The sequence below is a fragment of the Mirounga leonina genome, unplaced genomic scaffold, assembly GCF_011800145.1.
Source record: "Mirounga leonina isolate KUSES-001 unplaced genomic scaffold, KU_Mleo_1.0 Mir_166, whole genome shotgun sequence".
In the NCBI taxonomy this organism is placed as follows: Eukaryota; Metazoa; Chordata; class Mammalia; order Carnivora; family Phocidae; genus Mirounga; species Mirounga leonina.
The window spans coordinates 1-25,637 of record NW_023270418.1 but is presented as its reverse complement, the minus strand read 5'-3'; the positions used below and the strand labels follow the sequence as shown (position 1 = coordinate 25,637).

The 25,637-nt window shown below is 39.9% G+C and overlaps 1 protein-coding gene across 1 annotated transcript in view; it reads left to right on the top strand.

Annotated features, from left to right (window-relative positions):
• Positions 1-25,633, top strand: part of HPS5 (HPS5 biogenesis of lysosomal organelles complex 2 subunit 2) — a gene marked incomplete at its 3' end in the record, with an annotated part of 34,399 nt that extends 8,766 nt beyond the window's left edge. Inside the window, exons 3-16 of the mRNA XM_035013696.1 lie at positions 4,622-4,732; positions 4,900-4,964; positions 5,816-6,008; positions 7,559-7,692; positions 11,272-11,484; positions 11,777-11,848; positions 16,545-16,633; positions 19,452-19,630; positions 20,083-20,241; positions 20,822-21,008; positions 21,687-21,810; positions 23,236-23,385; positions 24,773-24,850; positions 25,147-25,633. Of these exons, the coding sequence (XP_034869587.1) occupies positions 4,622-4,732; positions 4,900-4,964; positions 5,816-6,008; positions 7,559-7,692; positions 11,272-11,484; positions 11,777-11,848; positions 16,545-16,633; positions 19,452-19,630; positions 20,083-20,241; positions 20,822-21,008; positions 21,687-21,810; positions 23,236-23,385; positions 24,773-24,850; positions 25,147-25,633 (2,241 nt within the window). The remainder of the gene's footprint in view (positions 1-4,621; positions 4,733-4,899; positions 4,965-5,815; positions 6,009-7,558; positions 7,693-11,271; positions 11,485-11,776; positions 11,849-16,544; positions 16,634-19,451; positions 19,631-20,082; positions 20,242-20,821; positions 21,009-21,686; positions 21,811-23,235; positions 23,386-24,772; positions 24,851-25,146) is intronic.
• Positions 25,634-25,637: the final 4 nt, after the last annotated feature.

Sequence of the window (25,637 nt, the reverse complement as noted above, 5' to 3'; positions counted from 1 at the left end):
TGAGTGATATTGAGCATCTTTTCATGTATCTGTTGGCCATCTGTATGTCCTCTTTGGAAGAATGTTTGTTCATGTCATCTGCCCATTTTTTAGTCAGATTATTTTTTGGATATTTTGGGTTTTTGAGTATTGAGTTGTATAAGTTATCTGTATATTTTGGATACTAACCCTTTATCGGAAATGTTGTTTATAAATACCTTTTCCCATTCAGTAGGTTACCTTTTAGTTTTGTTGATTGTTTCCTTTGTTGTGTAGAAACTTTTTATTTTGATATAGTCCCACTAGTTTATTTTGGCTTTTATTTCCTTTGCCTCAGGAGACATGTCTAGAAAAATGTTGCTGTGGCCAATGTCCGAGATAACTGCCTATGCTCTCTTCTTGGATTTTTTGGTTTCAGGTCTCACATTTAGGTCTGTAATCCATTTTTAGTTTATTTTTGTGTATGGGGTTAGAAAGTGGTCCAGTTTCATTCTTTTGCATGTGGCTGTCCCAGTTTTCCCAGCACTATTTGTTAAAGAGACTGTTTTTTCCCATTGTTTATTTATTCCTCCTTTGTTGAAGATTAATTGACCTTATACTCGTGGGTTTATTTCTGGATTTTCTGTTCTGTTCCATTGATCTATGTGTCTGTTTTTATGCCAGTACCATACTGTTTTAATTACTACCACTTTGTAACATAACTTGAAATCGAGACTTGTGATACCTCCAGTGTTTCAAGATTGCTTTGGCTCTTCAGGGCCTTCTGTAGTTTCTTTCTTTTTTTTTTTAAAGATTTTATTTATTTATTTGACACAGAGAGAGAGAAAGTGAGAGAGGGAACACAAGCAGGGGGAGTTGGAGAGGGAGATTCAGGCTTCCCGCTGAGCAGGGAGCCTGATGTGGGGCTCTATCCCAGGACCCTGGGATCATGACCTGAGCTGAAGGCAGACGCTTAACGAATGAGCCACCCAGGTGCCCCCTTTTGTAGTTTCATACAAATTTTGGAATTGTTCGTTGTAGTTCTGTGAAAAATGCTGTTGGTATTTTGATACAGATTGCATTAAATCTGTAGATTGTGTTGGGTAGTATAGACATTTCAACAATATTTGTTCTTCCAACCTGTGAGCATGGAACATCTTTCCTTTTTTTTTTTTTTGCATCATCTTGAATTTCTTTCATCGGTGTTTTATAGTTTTCAGAGTACAGGATTTTCATCTCTTTTGGTTAAATTTATTCTTTGATACTGTTTTTGGTGCAGTTGTAAACGGGATTTTTTTTTTTAATTTCATTTTCTGCTGCTTCATTAATAGTGTATAGGAATGCAACAGATTTCTGTACATTGATTTTGTATCCTGTGACTTTACTGTATTTACTTTATCAGATCTGGTAGTTTTTTGGTGGAGTCCTTAGGGTTTTCTATATATACTATCATGTTATCTGCAAGTAGTGGGGGTGTTACTTCTTCCTTACTGATTTCAGTGCCTTTTATTTCTTTATGTTGTCTACTATCTGTGGCTAGGACTTCCAGTAGTATGTTGAGTAAAAGTGGTGAGATTGGACATCCTTGTCTTGTTCCTGACCTTAGGGGAACAGGTCCGTTTTAGCCCATTGAGTATGATGTCGTCTGTGGATTTTTCATAGAAGGTCTTTATTATGTTGAAGTATGTTCCCTCTGGACCTACTTTGCAGAGGATTTTTATCATGAATGGATTTTGTACCTTGTCAGGTGTTTTTTCTGCATCTATTGAAATGATTGTATGGTTCTTATCCTTTTTCTTACTTATGTGATGTATCATGTTGATTGTTTGCGAATACTGAATCATCCTTGTATCCTGGGAATAAATCCCATTTGATTGGGTATGTGATTTTTTTAATGTATTGTTGGATTCAGCTTGCTAATATTTTGTTGAGGATATTTGCTTCAATATTCATGAGAGATATTGGCCTGTAGTTCTGTTTTTTGTGGTGTTTTTATCTGGTTTTGATATCAGGGTGGTAATGGCCTCATTGAATGAATTTGGAAGTTTTCCTTCCTCTTGTATTTTTTGGAATAGTTTGAGAAGAATAGGTAGTAAGTCTTATTTATTTATTTTAAAGATTTATTTCTTTGTTTTAGAGAGTAAGTGAGCAGTGTGCACATGCAGGTGGGGGGAGGGCAGAGGAAGAGGGGGAGAGAGAGAACCCCAGGAAGATTCCCCACTGAGTGTGGATCCCGACTGGAGGGCGGTACTTGATCCCACGACCCCAAGATCATGACCTGAGCAAAACCAAGAGTCAGGAATACCTGGCTGGCTCAGTTGGTTAAGTGTCTGCCTTCAACTCAGGTCATGATCCTGGGGTCCTGGGATTAAGTCCCGCATCAGGCTCCCTGCTCAGTGGGGAGCCTGCTTCTCCCTCTGCCTGCTGCTCCCCCTGCTTGTGCATGCGCACTCCCTCGTGTTCGCTCTCTCTCTCTCTCTGACAAATAAATAAATAAATAAAAATCTTTAATTAAAACAAAACAATGAAAACAAACCAAGAGTCAGATGCTCAACCAACTACTGAACCACCTAGGCGCCCCAGTAGTAACTCTTCTTTAAATTTTCATAGAATTCTCTTGTGAAGCCATCTGGCCTTGGACTTTTGTTTGTTGGGAGTTTTTTGATTACTTCAATTCAGTTTCATTGCTGGTAATTGGTCTGTTCAAATTTTCTATTTCCTCCTGCTTTAGTTTTGGGAGATTAAATTTCTAGGAACAGTTTTGGGAGATTATATTTCTTGGAACTTACCCATTTCTTTTAAGTTGTCCAGTTTGTTGGCATACAGGTTTTCATAATATTCTGTTACAGTTTTATTTCTGTGGTGTTGGTTATTTCTCCTCTTTCATTAGTGATTTTGTTTATTTGGGTCTTCTCTCTGTTTTTTTTTTTTTTTTAATGAGTCTGGCTACAGGTTTATCAATTTTGTTGATCTTTTCAGAGAACCAGCTCCTGGTTTCACTGATCTGTTGTATTTTTTTAGTTTCTATATCATTTTTTTTTTCTGCTCTAATCTTTATTATTTCCTTCCTTTTGCTTGGTTTAGGTTTTATCCTCCTTTTTCTAGCTCTTTAGGTGTGAGGTTAGGTTGTTTGAGATTTTTCTTGTGTCTTGATTGTAGGCCTGTATTGCTGTCAACTTCGCTCTTAGAACTACTTTTGCTGCATCAAAGATTTTGGACCATTGTTTTCATTTTCATTTGTTTCCATGTAATTTTTTATTTCTTCTTTGATTTCTTGGTTGATCCATTCATTGTTTAGTAGCATATTATTTAATATCCATGTATTTGTGCTCTTTCCAAATTTTTTATTGTGGTTGATTTCTAGTTTCATAGTGTTGTGGTCAGAAAAGGTGCATAGTAGGACTTTGATTTTGTTTTAATTTATTGAGACTTGTTTTGTGGCCTAATGTGTGATCTATTCTGGAAACTGTTCCATGTGCACTTTAAAGAGTGTGTATTCTGCTGTTTTAGGGTGGAATGTTCTGAATATGCCTGTTAAATTCATCTGGTGCAGCGTGTCATTCAAAGCCACTGTTTTCTTGTTGATTTTCTGTTTGGATGATTTATCCATCGATGTGAATAGGGTGTTCAAGTCCCCTACTATTATTGTATCATTACCATTGTTTTTCAAAGGCTTTCTTTTCTTTGACTCTGCGTTTTACCTAGTAAGGCAAACCTTTCTAAGAAACTCTAGCAGGCTTATTATTAGCTGGATGTTAGTCACATAGCTCCCCCCTAGCTTCAAGAGAAAATGGGTAATGGGGCACCTGGGTGGCTCAGTCAGTTAAGCATCTGCCTTCGGCTCAGGTCGTGATCTCAGGGTCCTGGGATCAGAGCCCCATGTGAAGCTCCCTGCTCAGCGGGGAGCCTGCTTCTCCCTCTCCCTCTGCCTGCTGCTTCCCCTGCTTGTGCTCTCTCTCTCTCTGTCAAATAAATAAATAAAATCTTAAAAAAGGAGAGAGAGACTGGGTAAATGAATATTTAGATTTTCCAGCTTCTGTGGTGGAAAGCAAGGTTGAGAGTGTTGGGAGTGTCTGTTCATCAGCCAAGCAACAAATTTTGCCACAGAATATTATTGGGCCCAGCATGGCCACTGTTTTTTTCTGGTAGATAAGGAAAGGAATCAGCAAGCTGAGCGTGGTTGGGGGAGACATAATTGACCTGCATCTGTGTCCTCCACAGTCCTACTTGTTCTAAAAGCTGTGGGTAGTTTGTGTGCCAGTTATGTAGACTAGAAATGATTCAAGTGAGTAAATGGTTAAAGCATTGCTTTATCGCCTGGAGACTTACTTGATCTTTCATCCTTGTGGTCAACATTGGAATGACCTAGCCAAATTATGCAAAAGATGAATGGTCTGATAACTGGATTTTGCTAAGAGAAAATTACTCATTTGTACAGTTGAGCCTATTCAGTCATTTTGAGATTCAATTAAACATTTAAAACCAAAATGTTCTGTATGTTTCACTATACTAGAATGAAAGGGTGAGTGCCATTATGTGGTGGCCAACTGGGCAGGGGGTAGGGTTGGGGGAGGAACCTGCTACACAGATCCTTTCGTATTTATTTCCGGTAGTTAATTTGGTTATGTGACTATGATGATCTTGTCTGTTTAAATGTTTTTAGTGCACGAGCATAGCTGTGTCTCGGAAATGGTTGGCTTTGGGCAGTTCAGGAGGAGGACTCAATCTCATTCAGAAAGAAGGCTGGAAGCACAGGCTTTTTCTTTCACACAGGGTAAGATTAAGGGTAGTCCTGTCATACCATTTGGACTATCTTTCGTAAATTTGAATTTCTCTATTATGAATAATCATTTGGAGTAAAAGGGGAATGTAAATCTTGAGATTTAAAAGTAAAAAATGAACATTTTTGAGACGCCTAATATTTTTCCTTTTGTGTTACAGGAAGGTGCAATTTCTCAGGTTGCCTGTTGTTTACATGATGATGATTATGTTGCTGTAGCTACCAGGTGAGAAACTCCTTTAAAATGATCTGATCTTTCCTAAATACATTTTTTATTTTATTTTATTTTATTATTTATCTTATTTTATTTTGATTTAATTTAATTTAATTTTATATTTTATTTTATTTTATTTTATTTTATTTTATTTTATTTTATTTTATTTTATTTTATTTTATTTTATTTTATTTTATTATTTTATTTTATTTTATTTTATTTTATTATTTTATTTTTTTGAGAGTGAGCCCTCACGCCAGCAGGGGGAAGGGCAGAGGAAGAGGGAGAGAAAGAATCCCAAGCAGGCTGTCTGCTGAGTGTGGAGCCTGATGCCATGCAGGGGTTCCATCTATGACCCTGAGATCACGACCTGAGCCGAAATCAAGAGTCCAAAGACACTTAACTGACTGAGCCACCCAGGTGACCCTCTAAATACAGTTTAAATTGACAGATGTAGTTGTATGTTTGTTAGGGTGGCCAACCATCCTGGTTTGCCTATGATTGTCCCCAATTTTAGCACTGAAAGTCTCGTGTCCTGAGGAAATCTCTCAGTTCCCTGCAAACCAGGACAGATAGATAGTTGGTCACTATGGTTTATGGAAAATGTCAGTGTGAGGCAACAATATTTCAGTGGCCTTAAAAGAGAAAGGTGACAGAGATAATTTAGAAAGTCTAAGTTCTCTTGTACTAGATAGGTGGACTAAAAGCAAGGAAATTAGTGTCTTGACTTTCTACTTATTTTTTTTTTTTTTGAAGAACAGGAGTTTGCCTGTATATTTAATATAATTGATACTGTGATACAAAGAAATTGCACCTTTTTCACCATTGCCAAAAATCTGCCTCTATGACTCATTTTCTTGCAGTCAAGGTCTTGTAGTTGTTTGGGAATTAAATCAGGAGCGTCGTGGGAAACCAGAACGAATTTATGTGTCTTCAGAGCATAAAGGCCGAAAAGTTACAGCTCTCTGTTGGGACACAGCTATTCTTAGAGTTTTTGTAGGTGATCATATGGGGAAAGTTTCTGCCATCAAACTTAACACTTCTAAGCAAGCAAAGGTAAGAATCAGTCCAGTTCTTTGTGTATGTGGGTGAGATATAAGATACTGTCTTACATAATTTCAATTGAAGGATACAATTATATCTATTATATTTCTTGGGGGACTGATCTAGAGCCCAGACTATTAATTTTGAGGAGACTTGTTTGTGTGTAGTACATATAGTAGCCTGGTTTAGCTTGATACTGTTGCAGGGTATCTTTTGTGAGTTAACTTCAATAATTTGCACATTGTCTATTACAGTACTCTGTAATTCACCTGTATGGCACACTTAAATTAAGCATTAATACTAGAGTATTAATAAAGTTAAGATGCGGGACACCCGTCTGCCTTCAGCTCGGGTCATGATCCCAGGATCCTGGGATTGAGTCCCACATCGGGCTCCATGCTCAGTGGGGAGCATGCTTCTCCCTGTGTCTGCCCCTCCCCCTGCTTGTCCACGTGCTCTTGCTCTCTCTCTCGCTCGCTCTCTCTGACAAAATCTTTAAAAAAAAATAAAGATGCCTCTTTTTTTTCTTTCCTTTTTTTTATTTTGAGAGAGAGAGAATAAATGGGGGTAGGGACAGAGGGAGAGAATCTTTCAGACTCCTCGCTGAGCTCAGAGCCCGATGCAGGGCTTGATCCCAGGACCTATGAGATCACGACCTGAGCTGAAACCAAGAGTTGGACGCTTAACTGACTGAGCCACCCAGGTGCCCCGATAAGATGCCTCTTTATTAGTTGTGTGAACAAAATGGGAAACAGAGTTGTCCAGGCACCTATTCTCCTGGTCCCTGTTTAGAAGAAACTCATGAGTCTAGGTATATTTTTTTCTCAGAATGGATGTAACTTACCATAAATTGAACCTTAAAAGGTACCTCCTGAATTGTGTTCAACTGCCGGGGTCCCAGGCTTCCTGCTACAGTTGTTGGAGTAGAAGGGTTAAGTTTCAGGTTATCCTAACAGAAGGCTCCTGTGTCTCATTAAGGCAGAGCAGACCAAATTCTGACTGTCCCTCTTCTCTAAAATTGTTGTAGTGGGGAGCTTGGCTTATTTCCACGTAGGATTTTTGCAGGAAAGAAGAAATCTAACTACCATTGGCTTCCTTATTTTGTTTTAATTAACACATAAGAATATTCTTCTGATTTGGCCATGGTAACCCATCAAAGTTACCTCTAGATTCCTAACATATTTTGATCCCAAAAAACATTCGGAACCTTACAGGTAGTATAGCCCTAATTTGTCTTTTTTTCCAAAGGGAGAAGTACTGTTTTCGGTGTGACAAAGTTCTGTCACATGTTCCAAAACTTGCTTTTATCTTTGTCATTCCAGCTTCTAAGATTAGATAACCAGAAACAGAGCCTTAAGAGTTGTCTTCTACAGTTATGTAACGAAGTATTTCACAGCTTTTTAAATGAGTGAAACTTTGATATCCTAACAGGCAAATTAAATTTTGGCCCATTTAAAATTTTTATTTTGCTATCCAAAATTATTTTCACTTAAAAGGTAAAGAGAAAGAAATTGTATGGGTATGTAAAGATGAGTCTTCTTTCCTTGTCATGTCTCTTTTAGGCAGCTGCTGCCTTTGTGATGTTTCCTGTTCAGACAGTAACAACAGTTGACTCCTGTGTTGTGCAGTTAGATTATTTGGATGGAAGACTACTTATATCTTCACTTACTCGATCCTTCTTGTGTGACACTGAGAGGTATACTGACCAACTATGAGTCATAGGTTATGCAGAATTCTAGAACTGCCAGAGACTTAGAAGTTATCTAGCCCAAACCCCTTCGTTCAGTAATACAGATGCTAATGAGGAACCAGCTGTGTGCAAGCTAATGTTAGAGAATAGGAAAGACGGGAGACTGAGACAGTCCAGTGGGCAACTAAGACCGATGTTCAGTTAACTCCATGAAGTATGGTCAAAGGACCTTGAGGGAAGGCCCGACAAAGGCCTGTTTCAATATGGGGAATCAGGAAGTCTTCCTTGATTGAATTTGTTGTTGTTTAGATTTGTTGTATGTTTAATAGAATTTTACTAATGGGTAAAATTGGGTGAAGAATAATTAAGAGCTTTGTGAAGCTGACATATTTTACCAAAATCTCAAGGGTGGAACCAAAGGTTCAGTGAATGGCAAAGGAGTGTTTCTCTGAACAGATTGGTCTCTGAAACACCAGAACAAAATAGGAAACAACTTGGAATAAGTATTATGTATCACTGTGCTAAAGTTCCTCAGCCATCCTCACTGCAGGGAAATTTTCACTCCTCATTCTTTTTTCCCCACTACCATATTCTTCAGGACCAGCCACCCTTTTGAATATTTATTAAGGAAATTTTGAGCATACATAAAGGAGAATTGTATATTGAATCCCCATGAAACCACTCGGCAGCTTCAATAATTTTGATGATGATTTTTGGTAGGCTAAATTTGGAGTAAGAGGGGAAGGAAGGGACATTCTAGCAGGAAGGAACAGCCTCTTGGGGAAAAGTGAGAAAGAATTAGGCATATTTTAAAACCTACCAGCCTGGCTTAAGTAGGGCAGTTGGGGAAGATCAAGTTGGTAAATTGGCACCATAGAGTGACAGCCTTAAATGTCACATTAATTAAGTGGGTTCTCAGGTCATTTTAAGAAAGTGTGCATATAGAATATCAGGATTTGAAAATTGATGTCCTTAGAATTCTCCAGGCTTGGAAAGTCTTAATTTCCAGGAGTTTATACATCTCAATTAGAAGGCTGCTATTCTAGAAAGCAGGAGATTATTACAAAAGGTTTGAAGGAATGTATCCGGAGTCAGGGATGGTAGAGGGAAGGTTGGGGAGAAGGTATACTATGTATTTATTTTCTTGGATGGGAAAGGCATGTGGAAAGGAGGCCAGTTATAGCAGGTAGCAGGTGTCTGATACCAGAGAACCTAGCTGGACAGCAGAGAGGCAAGGCTTTGAGATGCACCTGGTCAGTTTACATGGAATTAGTGGGAAGGAGGGTGTACTTGGTTCTGACTTGTCTCAGACAAGTTAGACTTAGAGAATTGGAGATCATCTAGTGTCACCCTTTCATTCTTGCAGATCAGAAAGCCTAGGCATCCCAAGTGATAGAGCATGCCTGCAAAACTAGAACTTTTCTGTCTCAATTCTGTGCCTCTGCTCTTATCTCACAGTTCCCCCCAAACATCCTTTGACGTTGGACCTTTGGCCATTAACTCCACACTTGAGATTTTTAAAGTATTAACTTCAACAAGTTCCTAACTATTTTTGTCTGTAGATTTTCAAGTTTTCCAAGAGACCTAATTTAGAAAGATACATGATAGACTTTTTAAAATAAAGAGCTAAATAAGTAGAGGTTTATTTTTCCTTCTGTGCAGTGGAGTTGCTAATCATCATTTTCCCATTCACAGGGATGTGGCTAGAGTTGGTTATGAGAATAACAGATTCTGCTGCTAGAATAACATGTTAAAGAAATGCCCACTTCCTGTTGACTGGAATTCAGTATGGGGGGAAATGGATAGTACAATAATTTAAAAAATACATTTATGTTTAAAATTTTTTGTTTGTTTCAACCTATATTCCCTCCCAACAAACAGCATTTTTTTTTTTTAAGTAGGCTATACACCCAGCATGGAGCCCAATGCGGGTCTTAAACTCATGACCCTGGGATCAAGACCTGAACTCTGAGATCAAGAGTCGGATGCTTAACCGACTGAGCCATCAGGCGCACCAGCATTTTTATTTTTGAAAAGGGGGCTCTTAGTAGCTAATTGAAGGGATAGATACAAATTTTCTTCTCCTGCCAGCCACTGGCTACTTTCTGTTAGTATTGTTGATGAGCAAGGTGGATCCCAGGAAGGAATAGAAAAAATAGAAACAAAGAACTATGGTATAGGGGAGAGAACATTGACTACTGGAGCCTGACAATATGATTGCAAATTCTGGCTCTGCCACTTTTTAAGCCATGCTAAATGTTGGTTTCCCCATCCAGAAGGTGGAGATAGTTTTAGGGATTAACTAAGATAACGTATATGAAATACTTACTAGCCTTGTGCCTGTTACATATTTGAAAATGTAGAAAGCAAGGTTAATGAGCATACGAGTAAGAATGAGTTGCCTATATTTGTTCACTCAGCAAACATTTATTGCACTCTTCTGGACCCTTAGCACTGTATTAAGCATCATAGAGGATATAAGGTAGTCAAGAAATAATTTCCCAAATAAGGAACATAAGTAATAAATCCATAACTTCTTAGATTGCTCTGTATGCATTTCGAGGCACTTTCACATCCATGTTCTCAGGGTATGTACTGTTCTTACAGTTCTTCATATACTAAAGCTGAGGTTACATTTTACTCATGAAACAAATAAGTACAGGGATATTTATTAAATTATGTCTAAGGTCACCTTGTAAATTCACACCAGAGAGCATATGAGATCATTCTCTACTAGAAGAGTTTGAGTATATGGAGCACTGCAATGTCTGGTTAGTGCTTTCTATAGGCCAGATGCTGTGCGTGGGCATTAAACTAAAGAAGAGCAAGAAATGGCCTTTGTCTTAAAGAAGGTCGTAATCTATTGTTCTAATAGACACAGTTGCCCTGTATAATGTGGTGAGTGCTCTGGGAAGCATGTAATTCAGCTTATGGGCATTGAAGAAGTCTCTTAGCGGAAGAATGATGAAGTGCTAAAGAATAAGGAAAGCAGGTTTTAGGATGAGACACCTTCACATTGTCACCTTCCATGTTCCCAGGCAGTGTACTAAGCTCTTCTGTCGATTTAGTTTACGTAATCATAAGGGAACAGAATGTTCAAAGTTGCAGAGTTTCAGAAGGACTCAGCATTTGGAGGAAAGAGTGAGGCGTTTACTGGGTGTTTGTAGTACGGGAATGGCTGGAAGACAGGGTTGGAGAGGTAGCTTAGTAGCTTCCATGGAGTGTCCACCTTTTACAGGCGACTTGGGATGGATTGTTTAAATAATTTGTCAATAGGATTTAAGGATGTATGAAGTGGTTTGCTAGCACTCATTTTGTAGATTTGAAAGGGGCCTTTTATTAATTATGAGCCCCTATTCTGTGGATAATAAACTGAGTACTAATGTGAAGTGGTTTGCTTCCTGTTATAGAAATAGTTAATGGCAAATCAAAGCTAGAGCCCTGTTTTGACTTTCCAAGCTGCTGTTCTTTCCAGAGAGGACATTATGGGAGTGGTTATTATGGCCATGCTGCTTTGTAGTGCCATTGTTTTTGATTTTTTTTTTTTATAAGTAAACATGCTTTCTCTTCTTTTTTGGGGATTAGAGAAAAATTTTGGAGAATCGGAAGCAAGGAAAGAGAGGGAGAATACGGAGCTTGTTTCTTCCCTGGAAGATGTTCCTCAGGCCAGCAACCCCTAATATATTGTGCTCGCCCAGGCTCCAGGATGTGGGAAGTGAACTTTGATGGGGAAGTTATAAGTACACATCAGTTTAAGAAACTCCTCTCGTCACCACCTCTCCCTGTGATTACTCTAAGGTAATGATTTGTATGGCTGGTAGGGACAATTTAAGGAATTTAATTGCAGGAGTTGTGTTGAAATCTCGTATATTCTAGATGAGTTAAAGATTTTACTATGCCTTCTGAGAGTGAAGTAGAATTTTTATTAAAGACTTAGAGAAACCAAAAAGTCTTTAACCACTTATCTTTGGTATGATTAAAGTAGATTGAACAAAGGCAGATGAGTTAGATGCAGCAAAACTTTTCCTATGTAGGGAACAGCATACCATTATGTTGTGATTCAATCATTAACAGACCGTTTACTTCCTAGATCAGATCCTCAGTATGATCATACAGTTGGATCCTCCCAATCTTTGTCTTTCCCCAGACTCTTGCATGTTAGGTAAGTTTTTCCGTTTGATCTTTCAGAAAAAAAAACAAAAGCAAAAACAAAAACCACTTTTTCTCTTTGCTTCTTGTTCACAGGCAGTTAGCTTTTTAATTTAAGATTTTATTTATTTGAGAGAGCGAGAGAGAGAGCACAAGCCAGGAGTGAGGCAGGGGGAGAAGCAGACTCCCCGCTGAGCAGGGAATCTGATGCGGGACTCAGTCCTAGGACCCCGGGCTCATGACCTGAGCCAAAGGCAGACACTTAACCAACTGAGCCACCTGGGTGCCCTGGCAGTTAGCTTTGTTTTTGTTTTTTAAAGATTTTATTTATTTGACAGACACAGCCAGAGAGGGAACACGAGCAAGGGGGAGTGGGAGAGGGAGAAGCAGGCTTCCCATGGAGCAGGGAGCCTGATGTGGGGCTCGATCCCAGGACCCTGGGATCATGACCTGAGCCGAAGGCAGATGCTTAATGACTGAGCCACCCAGGCGCACTCCCGGCAGTTAGCTTTTTAAAAGGTTTTTGTACTAAACTGTTTTTGGAAAATTAGGAGATGCCTATGTTACATGAAGTGTTATAAGAGGAATAAAAAGATCATAGAAATATGCTGCTTTTTTTTGGTTTCAAATTGACCTCAACCAATTGGACAGTCTGTAATTGTCAGGGACATTCTGATAATTAGAGCTAAGAACTGTCGGTACTGTTTCTCTCATAATCTCCCCTGCCTGGTGGGAGGTTACAGTGAAAGTAAGTCTCAGACTGAAGTCAGCCACACATGTGTATGTCAGAAACCTAACTGTAGAACTTTTCCTTGTAAGCTTGGTAAGCTTTCAACTCTGTGTCCTTTAGGTGCTCTGACAAGTACCTTGCATGAAAGATCTGCTTGAGGCACATATTCTAACCATATTCTAACATTTTTTTAGACGGGGAGAGCACAGAGGGCGAGTGAGAGGGAGAAGCAGACTCCCTGCTGAGCAGAGAGCCGGATGCGGGGCTCGATCCCAGGACCTTGAGATCATGACTTGAGCTGAAGGCAGATGCTTAACTGACTGAGCTACCCAGGCGCCCCACATTCAGCCATATTCTAACATCAGGGTTCGGCTAGCCTTCCAGTTGGATTAGGTGCAAAAGTCCACTATTAAGTGGCAGCACAGAGTGCCACTAAAGGCTGGGTTTGCCGATTCTTATATCTTGTTCTACACGTGTGGTAGTGCCGGTGTATGATTTCCAGCCAATCTCTGTATCTTGAACTTATTTCATCAGTGGATATTACTTCTAATATCCCTTAGACTAATGTATAAGATCTCTAAAGCAGATTCAGAGAATGTTATTTTAGAGGTTGTTTTAGGATAGTCTGATTGGATTCTTTCATCAAAGGCTAACTGCTCTTAGAATGTGATTTAAAAAAAAAAGTCTTGAAATGTTAACTAATTGCCCCTAATGTATATATATGTCACACTGCCTACACTGACGTATTTAAAATTAAATTGTAGACAATTTAACATATTCCTAATTCGCTCCGAAAATGACTGAGAAAAGATGACTATTTGCTCATAATTAGATAAAGCATATTAAAAACTCTTGCTTTATGGCACGTATTATGATTTATAATTACATATTCATACAACATTTATGTCTGTCTTACTCTTAGACAGTTGCATAAGGGCTTTGTGTCTGTTTTGTTCCTTACATTATTCTCAGCACTTGGCATAGTGTCTGGCACGGGATAGACACTTGCTGACTGTGGTTTGATTTGCGAGGAAGCCCTTTACCCAAGAGTGTGTTTTCTAATGGCAAGGCCACAGTCGGCTTGGTTCTCCTGGTAGAGTTATTCCTTTGAGTTAAGCTATTTAAAGCTCCTGTTACAGTTTCTGCCATAGCCTACAAAGCCCTTGATGATCTGGGTCTGCCTACTCTGCAGCTTAGGTAATAATTAATGCCAGTTTGAAGCCTGTGCTGACTCCTCTAGCAGGATCAGATTAGATACTTACTCCCAGGCGCTATTGTCACATCTTGTTCATTCCTCTGTCACCACCCCTCTTTCACTGTACCATGAATATCCAAGCCAGCACCAGATTGTCAGCTCCTTTGCTATGGGCTCGGTCTTAGGCACACAGAAGGCTCTCAAGTAATAGCTCAGTTAAACAATTCAATAAAGTTTTTTTTTTTTAAACATGAGTAGGAGGGCTTTTGTTTGTTTACTTTTTTCCCCACCTATATGCTTGTGTCCAATGGTAACCTTTACTGTTACACCCACAAATCCCAAAGGAAGCAAATTTATTTACTTTGTTTTCTTTTGGGCAAACAGTATCGCTTTCCCTTCCTTGACTTTTATTTTATTATTTTTTTAAGATTTTATTTATTTGAGAGAGAGAGATAGCGAGAGCAGGAACACAAGCAGGGGGAGTGGGAGAGGGAGAAGCAGGCTTCCCGAGGAGCAGGGAGCCCGATGCGGGGCTCGATCCCAGGACCTTGGGATCATGACCTGAGCCGAAGGCAGACGCTTAATGACTGAGCCACCCAGGTGCTCCTCCTTTCCTTGACTTTTAAAGCAGTGCTCTTAGGCTGTGTCCTAGTCTGTTTATTATCAATGAAAGTACAAGGGGATGAGGGATGTATAAATTACGAAGTATGAGCTCACAGAAGCCCCCCTCCTAAGATTTCCTAAGGAATCTTTCCAAGCTGAGTATCAAGTTTAGTGTCAAAATCATGATCTTGTATCTCTACTCAGGGATCCTCTGGCTTCTTATTTTTATCTTCTTTGGCTCCTGAACGTAGCCTTCTAGTTTTTCTTCCTTCAGATTAGCATTCTGACCAGTTCTTCCATCTTTGTGTCAAAGATTATTTTCTCATAGGGACAGTGACCTTGTTTTACATTGGCAAAATGTTTAATATTTGTGTGAGGACCTAGTTCCGTTTAAATATCACTCCTAGTGTTTCATAGCCATATAGTACCATTTTTAGTATTCTTGGGGGTATAAATAAAAAAAAGTCCCTATTTTGTTGTTGTTGTTGTTTATTAGAGAGTGCATGCGTGCACACGTTGGGAGGAGGGGCAGAGGGAGAGGGAGAGAGAAGCTCAAGTTAGACCCCCAGCTGAGCATGGAGGCTGACACAGGGCTCGATCTCATGACCCTGAGATCACTACCTGAGCCAAAATCAAGAGTCAAACGCTTAACCAGCTAAGCCACCCAGGTGCCCCAGTGTTGTTTTTTTGTTGGAGAGATGTGGTGTTTCTACAAAAAGTTTAACAATAATAAAAAATAAGGGTTGCAACAGTGCAGTACGTGACTAAGTGCCATATGAACAGGGTTGACAGGAAATAGGGTGAGTGCAGAAGGAAGAGCAGTTGCTGTGGGCTCTTGGAGGATTCTCAGAGGATTCCAGAGGGGAGTAACACTTCTGTGATCCTTGGGAGGTGGCTAGAGTGAGAGCATTATAAGCTGGGATGCCCTGACTGAGGGGAAGAAGCAGAGATGACCCATTGGTATATGAGAAGTAGTAGCAGCCTTGAGAGAGTATATGAGTAAATATAAGCTGAGGAGTATGGAAACAGCTGAGCAGAGATGGAGAGTACCAGAGGACTGGAAAAGGTGGCCCAGGAAAGTGCAGTGTCCCAGAGTCCGGGGAGGTGAGATTCAGGAAGGAAGGAACAATCAGGAGGGTTGGCCCCTGCTTGAGCAGCAAGAATAAAGGAAATAAGGAAGGGTTATTTGGTTTGGCACTTAAAAAATCTATGACTTTATGGAAATGCAGTATGTGGAATAGTCAGGGTTCTGGGTAATAGTTGGTGGGTGGGTCAGTGAGGGTAAATGAGGGAAGAAGTAGATTCTGTAAGGTGTAGAGTAAAATTTAGTCCACGTGTTGGAGTGAGACTTTCCTTGGGTGTATTATTTCATCTGAGTTTCAGGGGTTTTTGTTTTTGTTTTTATAAAACAGGGAAAAGCACACCTATCTTGATGAGTTGCCACAAGGTTAGATAATATAGAAAGAACCTTTGATAAAGATCCTGGCAGATAGTTGACCAGGAGTTTACAGTCTTTTATTGCCTGCACACAACTAAGGGCATCAAAATAGTACCATCCCTAAATGCGGCTCACTAGAGTGATTTGTGGTGGGGTATGTATAGTCTATTTTATTTTATTTTATTTTATTTTATTTTATTTATTTATTTTAAGATTTTATTTATTTACTTGAGAGAGAGAATGAGACAGAGAGAGAGAGCACGAGATGGGGGAGGGTCAGAGGGAGAAGCAGGCTCCCCGCCGAGCAGGGAGCCCGATGTGGGACTCGATCCTGGGACTCCAGGATCATGACCTGAGCTGAAGGCAGTCGCTTAACCAACTGAGCCACCCAGGCGCCCTGTATAGTCTATTTTAAATGTGCCCTCTTCGTACCAGTGATGGGAAGTTTAGCTGCTTTCACAAACATTAGATACAATACCAGCCTTTCCTTTTTTTAGAAGGTTTTTAGTGTATGTACCTAAATTTTTCCCAGTTTGGCACCATATTATGCTATTTTTTAAGGGGCTCTTGTTACAGACCTAAAAGAGGTGTTAGGACTTGATTAACTGGATCACTGTTGTATTTTCTTTGTACAATCTCAATTTAATAGCTGACGTGAGGGTCTGAATTCAGGGAATTAGATCATAAACTTCTGTATCCACGCAAACTAGAATTCTCTTAACTTCTTCCCTTTTCTTTTGTAGCGAGCACTGTGTGCTGACTTGGACAGAAAGAGGAATTTATATTTTCATTCCTCAGAATGTTCAAGTTCTTCTTTGGAGTGAAGTCAAAGGTAATTATATTTTTCTTCTTTATGTAATTTTTTTTATTTTTAAGGATTTTATTTACTTATTTGAGAGAGAGAGCGAGAAAGCATGAGCAGGGTGAGGGGCAGAGGGAAAGGGCTCCCTGCTCCGATGCGGGGAACTCCGGGATCATGACCTGAGCCAAAGGCAGATGCTTAACCGACGGAGCCACCCAGGTGTCCCCTTCCTTGTAATTTTTAATCTCATGCTTGTGAAAGATTCAGTTATCGTAGGAGAATTCTTTTGCAGTGTGAAAAGTAGAAAAATAGACTGAGGTGGCGTTTCTTTTAAAGATTAATGTTGGGCGCCTGGGTGGCTCAGTCAGTTAAGCATCTACCTTCGGCTCAGGTCATGATCCCAGAGTCCCGGGAGTGAGCCCCACATCGGACTCCCTGCACAGCAGGGTTCTGCTTCTCCCTCTACCCCTCACCCTGCTCGGGCACTCTCTCTTTCTCACTTGCTCTCTCTCTCTCAAATAAATAAAAATCTTAAAAAAAATAAAGATTAACGTCCTAGATGTTTCCCATTGTAATGTATTTCCCAAGCATACACTTGTGAATTTGTGTTCAGTTACTCAGTTTTTCATGGATAATATTATTTTTTATTTTTTATTTTTTAAGTAGGCTCCATGCACAGAACCCAACACGGGGGGCTTGAACTCAGAATCCTGAGATCAAGACCTGGGCTGAAGAGTCAGTTGCTTAAGCGACTGAGCCTCCCCTTGGTGCCCCTTCATGGATAATTTTAAATACAATTTTCACTTATTCTTAAATATTAGTAACCACTGCTAAAGATTGAATGGGTTAATTTTTTCCTTCTATTTACCCTGAATCTTTATCCCCGTTATAAGTCTTGCTTTAGCTTCCGTTTTGTGTCTTAATAGTTTGAGGTTCAAGAAGACCTTGTAGGGGTGCACCTGGGTGGCTCAGTCGGTTAAGCGTCTGCCTTCTGCTCAGGTCCTGATCCCAGGGTTCTGGGATCGAGCCCCGCATCGGGCTCCTTGCTCAGCGGGGAGTTTGCTTCTCCCTCTCCCTCTGCCTGCGGCTCCCCCTGCTTGTGCTCTCTCTCTGTCAAATAAATAAAATCTTTAAAAAAAAAGTCCTTTTGGGAACAGCATTTTACATAACTGAGGCAGAGAAAATCTCTGGTTTTTTTAGTTTAAACCAAAATGAAAGAAATCTTTCATCATTAGCATTGCTAACTCAGAGAATATATCTTATCCTTTTGGGTCATTTTCTACATTGTAGAAATGTAAGAAAGAGGAACCATTACTTACTGATCTGATTAATACTGATTTCTTGTGGACTAAGTTGCTAAGGTTGTCCCTTGAAAACAAGTTTGTTTTTTAAAAATTGACATATATAGTGTATGAGTTTAAAGTATACAAAGGATTGATTTGATACAGTTATATAGTTAACCCTTGAACAACATGGGGACTTAGGGCCATAGACCCCTGCACAGTCGAAAACCTGCATGTAACTTTTGACTCCCCCAAAACTTAACTACTAATAGTCTGCTGTTGACCTTGCTATTAACATCCTTTGTATGTTATATGTATTATTTGCTGTATTCTTACAATAAAGTAAGCTAGAGAACATTATTAAGAAAATCATAGGAAAGAGAAAATACATTTACTACACTGTATCAATTGAAAAAAATTTGCATATCCATGGACCCATGCCATTCAAACCCAGGCTGTTCAAGGGTCAGCTATATATTGCAATATGATTACTGTCTTTTGTGATGAGAACTTTTAAGATCTAGTCTCTTAGCAACTTTGCATTATGTGATACAGTATTGTTAACTGTAATCACGATGCTGTGCATTAGATCTCTAGCTTATTTGTCTTCTAATTGCAAGTGTGTACCCGTTGACCAATATCCCCCACCCCTCTAGTCCCTGGTTTCCACCATTCTACTCTGCTTCTGCTTGTTTGGCTTTTTTAGATTGTACCTATAAGTGAGATCAAAAACTAATCTTTTAAGTCCTTTCATGATGTTCTGCCAAGATAGGTATTTTCTCATGAACTCTCAATTTACATACTATGTTAAAATCCATTCATTGACATCAGATTGTAACTCTCAGAAATGTTGTCATCTCGTCTCTAATGTAGAGTGCTCTTTTAAAGCCCCAATTTCTTTTCACAGAAAGTAGCATTTTATTTTACTATTACTATTTTTAATTCCAGTATAGTTAACATTACAGTATAATATTAGTTTCAGATGTACAGTATAGTGATTCAACAATTTTATACATCACCATGTGCTCACCACAACAAGTGCACTCAATCCCCATCACCTATTTCACCCATTCCCCCACCAACCTCCCCTCTGGTGACCATCAGTTTGTTCTCTGTAGTTAAGAGTCTGTTTCTTGGTTTGTCTCTCTCTTTCCTTTGCTCATTTGTTTTGTTTAGAAAGTAGCATTTTTTTTTAAAGATTTTATTTATTTGAGAACGAGAGAGCAAGAGAGAGAGCACAAGCAGGGTGAGGGGCAGAGGGAGGAGCGGGCTCCCTGCTCAGACACTTAACCAACTGAGCCACCCAGGTGCCCCAGAAAGTAGCCTTTTTAAACATAGAATTTTAGATTAGAGAGATGTGGTTTTGTCTCTCTTTTATTTTTGATCTTTTTAGAAGTGTCTAAAATATGATTTCTTCATTGAACTGCAAGTATAATAGAGATGAAATTCGGGCAAGCCAAACTCAATATAAAAAGTGAATTTATTAGAATAATTTCAGTCCTTACCAACATGGAAAAAGAGTATTTGGTTAACCTTCTGTGTGTTCACCCCTGTGGGTTTTGTAGATATTCAGGATGTGGCTGTCTGCAAGAATGAGCTATTCTGTTTGCACCTAAACGGGAAAGTCTCACATCTTTCTCTGTTGTCTGTGGAACGCTGTGTGGAACGCCTGCTGAGGAGAGGCCTGTGGAACCTGGCTGCTCGCACTTGCTGTCTTTTCCAAAACTCTATTATCGCCAGCAGAGTGAGTCAGAGAGCTTACATGTTCACCCGGGCTGTTAGAACCACCCTAGCTTGTGGAAGTGTGTTACAAAATTTCTTGTCTTTATTAGCCCTGTCTGTATGACCTACAGATAAAGCAGCAATAAATCCCTAAAGGAAGTATGACCGACAAATCTAGGAGTGGGTGGAGGGTAAGAAAAAGGGTATACTTCCCATTTTAAAAAAAATTACATTTTCTCGGAAACTTACTTGAATTTCAGGCCTTGTTTTAAGTGGGATGATGGTGTATATGGTAACTCTTCATTCCTAAAATCATTCTCATTAAGTCTTTCACTAGCTTATTAAACCTCTTTAAAGCACCTTTGAGGTTTTATCTTCTCTGTTAAACCTCTTTCAGTATATTGGCCACTGAATTTACATTTAGTTATAAATAGTAAGCTATTCTATTTGGTTTCTACTTAATCCTGTCATTAGGGAAGAAAATCTTTGACTGTGGATAAATTGGAGCATTTGAAGTCTCAGCTGGACGTTGCAACCTATAATGATCTAATTACTCAACTGGAAGAATTGATCTTAAAATTTGAACCTTTGGATTCAGCTTGCAGCAGTAGAAGAAGCTCCATTTCGTCACATGTAGGTATTTTTACTTTTTAAAGGGTTCATCTGCACAGTACGGTTTTTCTTCCTTAGGTTGTACTCACATATCTCTTAAGGTCCCAAAGTTTACCTTCCTTTCCATATAGTAGATTTGGGGTGGGGGAGGGGAGTTGCCAAGAGGAGGCTTTCTTTCAGCTGTTGGGCAGCCCTCACGAAGCCTCCATTTAGGTGTGTCTTGGGGCCACATTTTGTTTCATTGTTTATTGTATTGTGTTTCCAGATGTACCTCGTACAGCGTGCAGCTCAAGTTAAGTTGCTCCTAATTCGTGATTTCGGATGCTTCATGCTAGTTAGAGTCATAGTGCAGCTCAGGATTGTCTCCTTGCAGCCCCATTCTCACTGCCAGGACTCACGGAGGCAAGCTAGGGAAAGACGGGAGCGGGCTGTCATCAGTCCGTGAGTGTGAGCCAGCTGCCAGGGACCTAAACCTTGTTAAACCGTAGTTGTTGTTACTGACTTGCTCCTTACTCGTGTTGGTTGTTCTCTTAAAAAAATTTTTTTTGTGTTACAAAGGGAAGTTTCACTTTGATTTTTGGGGGATCTTTTTTATTTTTAGGAAAGTTTCAGCATCTTGGACTCTGGTATTTATCGGATCATTAGTAGTAGAAGAGGCAGTCAGTCAGATGAAGACTCTTGTTCCCTTCATAGTCAGACCCTCTCAGAAGATGAGAGACTCAAAGAATTTGCCTCACCTCAAGAAGAGGACCAACCAGATCAGTGTTGGAGCTCACACGGAAATGAAGGTGATGGTGGTGTGCTTTGTTGGTTGCTGGTAGGAAGCAGTTATTTTCCGTGACTTCTATTTGCCAGGATTAACTTGTGCATTGAGTTTTCTGTGTGGTGTTAATAATCTTTTTTATGTTGATAGACTTTCCACTCAGACCTGTAGATCTGCTTGCCACTGGAAGAATGGGTTTATGTTTAGTTCTGTTTTTCACCCTCCTGTTTAGGCTGACATTGATACAGTCCCTAATTACGGTCATGCATCAGAGTGCTGGGAAAGTTAAGAAAGGAGGTCATTAACCAGTGAAGTAGAACAATTTTATCTTGACTAACCAAATTATTTTCCATCAGGAATGAAAAATTACTACAGTTTTGGGGGCCATTGCCTTCACTTTTCGATGTTCGAGTATTCCTGTGATGAACTGTTGAGAAGAGATTAATAGAGACTCTAAACCTTCTTTTTGACTTATGGGGATTCAGGGTTAGTAGGAAAATGAAGGTACCTGCCTAAGTGTTTTATATGTGGGCCATCCCGTGCATCTTGTAAACCTGTGTTCTGCTCATTTGTATCTGGGTCAGTTGTGATTTTGGTATGGAACCCTTCATTTCCTTTGGTTTATTCATTTCAGAATTTTTTTTAAAGATTAAAAAAACCCTGTGCGATTAAATTTTCTTTTCTCTTCGATTCCATTCATCAGACAGAGGTTCTCATGTTCCTGTGACATTTGAGACAGATAAGAATGAAACTTTTCTCCCCTTCGGCATCCCGCTATCATTTCGTTCTCCATCTCCTCTTGTGTCTCTTCAGGCTGTCAAGGAAAGGTAAATTAGTCTTGTCACTGAATCCTGTTTCTTGTTTCACTTCACTTCACACTTTCTTGTTTCACTTAGGTACTTTTGTGCTGAGAATGGAAAGACATTTATTTAGTTAATTTATTTTTAAAAAGATTTTTATTTGGGACGCCTGGGTGGCTCAGTCGGTTAAGCGGCTGCCTTCGGCTCAGGTCATGATCCCAGGGTCCTGGGATCGAGTCCCACATTGGGCTCCTTGCTCGGCGGGAAGCCTGCTTCTCACTCTGCCTGCCTCTCCCCCTGCTTGTGTTCTGTTTCTCTGACAAATAAATAAATAAAATCTTAAAAAAAAAAAAATAAAAAAAAATAAAAAGATTTTTATTTATCTGAGAGAGAGAATGCATGCGAGTGAGAGAGAGCACGGGTGGGGGCGGGGAGGGGCAGCGCAGGGGGAGGGGCAGAGGGAGAGGGAGAAGCAGACTCCCCGCTGAGCAGGGAGCCTGATGCCATGGAGCTCCATCCCAGGACCCCAGGATCATGACCCAAGCCAAAGGCAGATGCTTAACTGACTGAGCCACCCAGGTGCCCCTGGAAAGACATTTTAAATGAGAAAAAATGGAAGCCTCTAGGTTATTTTTCATATAACCTGTTACCTGAGGCTATTAACTTCTCATTTCCATCTTGGGCAATTTAGCTTCCCTCTTTGAGTAGTTGGATATTTGAGTTGTTTTAGAATGTGCCCTCCCCCCCAGACAGAGCAAAAGTTTGAAAAATCTGTTTTTCCCTCATCCCTGATAGGAACAGTTTCTATATATCATTAGTCTTTTCTTGATCCTTTCTCAGTTTGGGCTCAGAATTGGAGACTCTTCAGAATTGGCATTCGAGTTTGAGAGAAAAGATTTTGTAAAGCTACTTAACTGCTTATCTAAGTCTTCCTGGATACAGTTTTATGGGTCTTTGTTTTGTTTTTTGTTTTTATTTTAATTCCAGTATAATTAACATAGAGTGTTACATTAGTTTCAGATGTACAATACAGTGATTCAATTACCGGATGCAGTTTTGCTTATAAAGGAAGATATATTGTTCCTAGTTAGCCACTGAGTTTCATGGAGAAATTCTGCTATTTCTCTGGCCAGGATGGGGCAGGTGATCACATGGCCTCCTTTGCCTAAGTTGACAGAAACATTGTAGACATAGCTGGAGTTAAAGACTTTTTCTTTAGTGCTGAATCAAAGCAGTTTAGTAAATGAAGTGAATCCTTATTATACTGTAAATTTTATGTGGGCCTTATATGAAATATATAGTTGATTAGGGAAGTTGCTATAAGCATAGTCTTTCTATTCAGTCCGAGTTGCCTTTGTAGGACTAACAGGAACATAGAGAACTCAGGTACTGAATTTTTCGTTCTTGGGAGTAACGAAGTTTTTTTTGTATTTTTTGGTATTTGACTTCCAGTGTTTCTAGCTTTGTGCGTAAAACTACTGAGAAGATTGGCACCCTTCATACAAGCCCTGATCTGAAAATAAGACCGGAACCCAGGGGTGATGAGCAGTTCTGTGAAGACGAGATGAGTCCAGTCACCTGCCCGAAGGAACAAGACACTGAGTAAGCTCTTGCATATAAATCTGGGTAAATACTAGAGGACTCAGCTGGCATTTTGAAGAAAGCCTTAGACTCTGTGCTATTGGAGAAGGCACATGTATGACCCTGTTCATTGTAGATTGTGTAGCTCATAAAAAATGTGAATACCATAAAGTAAGTTTTGGAAAATGACATCTATCCATAGCAAATCTTTTGAGAGAGAGTTTTAATAATTTAGCACCTTTTTCATCTTTACATACCTTTCCTCTCCTCTAAATCTCTTCAAACTTCTGGGATGTTAGAGAAGAGTATTAGATAAGAGTAGGATGACCAATGATTGAGGCCCTGTCCTTGCTGTGCTTCTGACTGACATGTGGCCTTGGGTAAGTCACTAATGCTCTCTGGCCTGTAAGATGAGAGCATTGGCATTGAGGTCTTGCCAAGTACCTTCTTAACGATATGCTGGTGGCATCGTCCTTGAGTAGTGGAGTGGTGGCAGAGCCCTTGGTCTGGCATAGTGTGAAGTGTCTGTCCACCTGGTCTCTGCCCTAACTCACAGTTCAGGGGATCTGAGCATTAGAAGCATGCAAGCTCAGCACTAGCCCAGGGATTGAGAGCCCCACAAGCCCAGTGTATGTGGACAGTCGGATGAAATAGAATAGTTTCGTGAATCCATGTATCTATAGGACCAAAAAAAAAAAAGTACAGGTATTGCTGTGGCATTGAAGGCAGCCCTCAGTCTGACTGAGCCCCCCTTTCCAGCCACATCCTTCCAAGCGCTCTAAATTCCACTCCAGTGAAGTGGGTACACTTCACTACCTTTCTTTATGTTGTTTCTTTCACCTGCACTATTCCCCCCACCCACCTCCCCCTTTTTTCCTAACACATGTACTGCCTCCAGGGGAAGGCATCCCTTGATTGCCTCATCAGAATAATTATTCCTTCTTTTTTTTTTTTTTAACATTTTATTTATTTTTTGACAGGGAGACAGTGAAAGAGGGAACACAAGCAGGGGGAGTGGGAGAGGGAGAAGCAGGCTTTCCACGGAGCAGGGAGCCTGATGTGGGGCTGGATCCCAGGACCCTGAGATCATGACCTGAGCCAAAGGCAGACACTTAATGACTGAGTCATCCAGGCGCCCCAGAATAATTATTCCTTTTCCTGTGCTTTCATAGCACAGTGCTTGTGTTGCTCTTTAGCATTTGTTTTATTCTCATTTATGTTATAGTTAGTTGTTTGCATACCTTTCTTTCTCACTTGAGTTTACTCATCTTGAGGCTGTGGACCATTTTTTGTACTCCTCTGTTTGTGTCATGTAATATTAAGTACAATACTTGCCACTTAGTAAGCACATAGAAACATTTGTCTAAGGACGCTCTAATCCCCTTTAACTCTCTTCACACTTTTCTAGGGGCAAAAGAGAAGTAATTAGTCAACCTCCAGAAGAAGACAAGCTCCAAGAGCTCAAAGAAGCGACAGCAGAAGCAATGTGAGTATTTATGAACGAGAGAGTTTTATAGTGAATGGGAATGACTTTGAGGTCATCGGTAGTGGTCCTGAGACTTGGGGGGGGCAGAGGTAGTCTCATTTGTAATTGAAATTCAGCAATTAGTATTAAAGTTAACACTCTGTATTTTCATCTTGCTGAGATAATTGTTGAAGAGTTGAAAAGTAACATTTATTCCCAAGAAGTATGTTTTATCCAGTAGGTTTGTTTAGCATGAAATAATTTGTTTTAAAAAAACACATGGAGCATAAATTGCATTATTTGTCTGTTTTGTGTAGGACCAAGCTACAGAACCCACTGGTTTTGTTTGAACCCACGTCTCTGAGGATGGTCTTACATGAGTGGCTTTCACAGTTAGAAAAAACGTTTGCCGTGAAGGACTTTTCAGGTATTTCAGATACTGGCAACTCATCCACGACATCAAACCAGGATGTGCTATTGTTTGACCAGTCAAAAAAGGAAATACTAGATGAAGATAATGAAAAAAGAGAGTCTTTAGGCAGTGAAGAACCTGTTGATCCAACAGCATGTGAATCTACAAATAGTCTGAGGGAGCCCCTGGATGACATTTTCCAAATGTGTTCTCCGTGCAGCATAGCTAACAGTCTTCAGAAGGACCTGGCTGAATTGACAACATTGTGTTTGGAATTGAATGTATTGAATTCTGAGACCAAAAGCACAAGTGGACATGTGGACCACACTTTGAAACAGTACTCTCCTGAAATTCTGGCTTGCCAGTTCATAAAGAAGTACTTTTTTCTCTTGGACT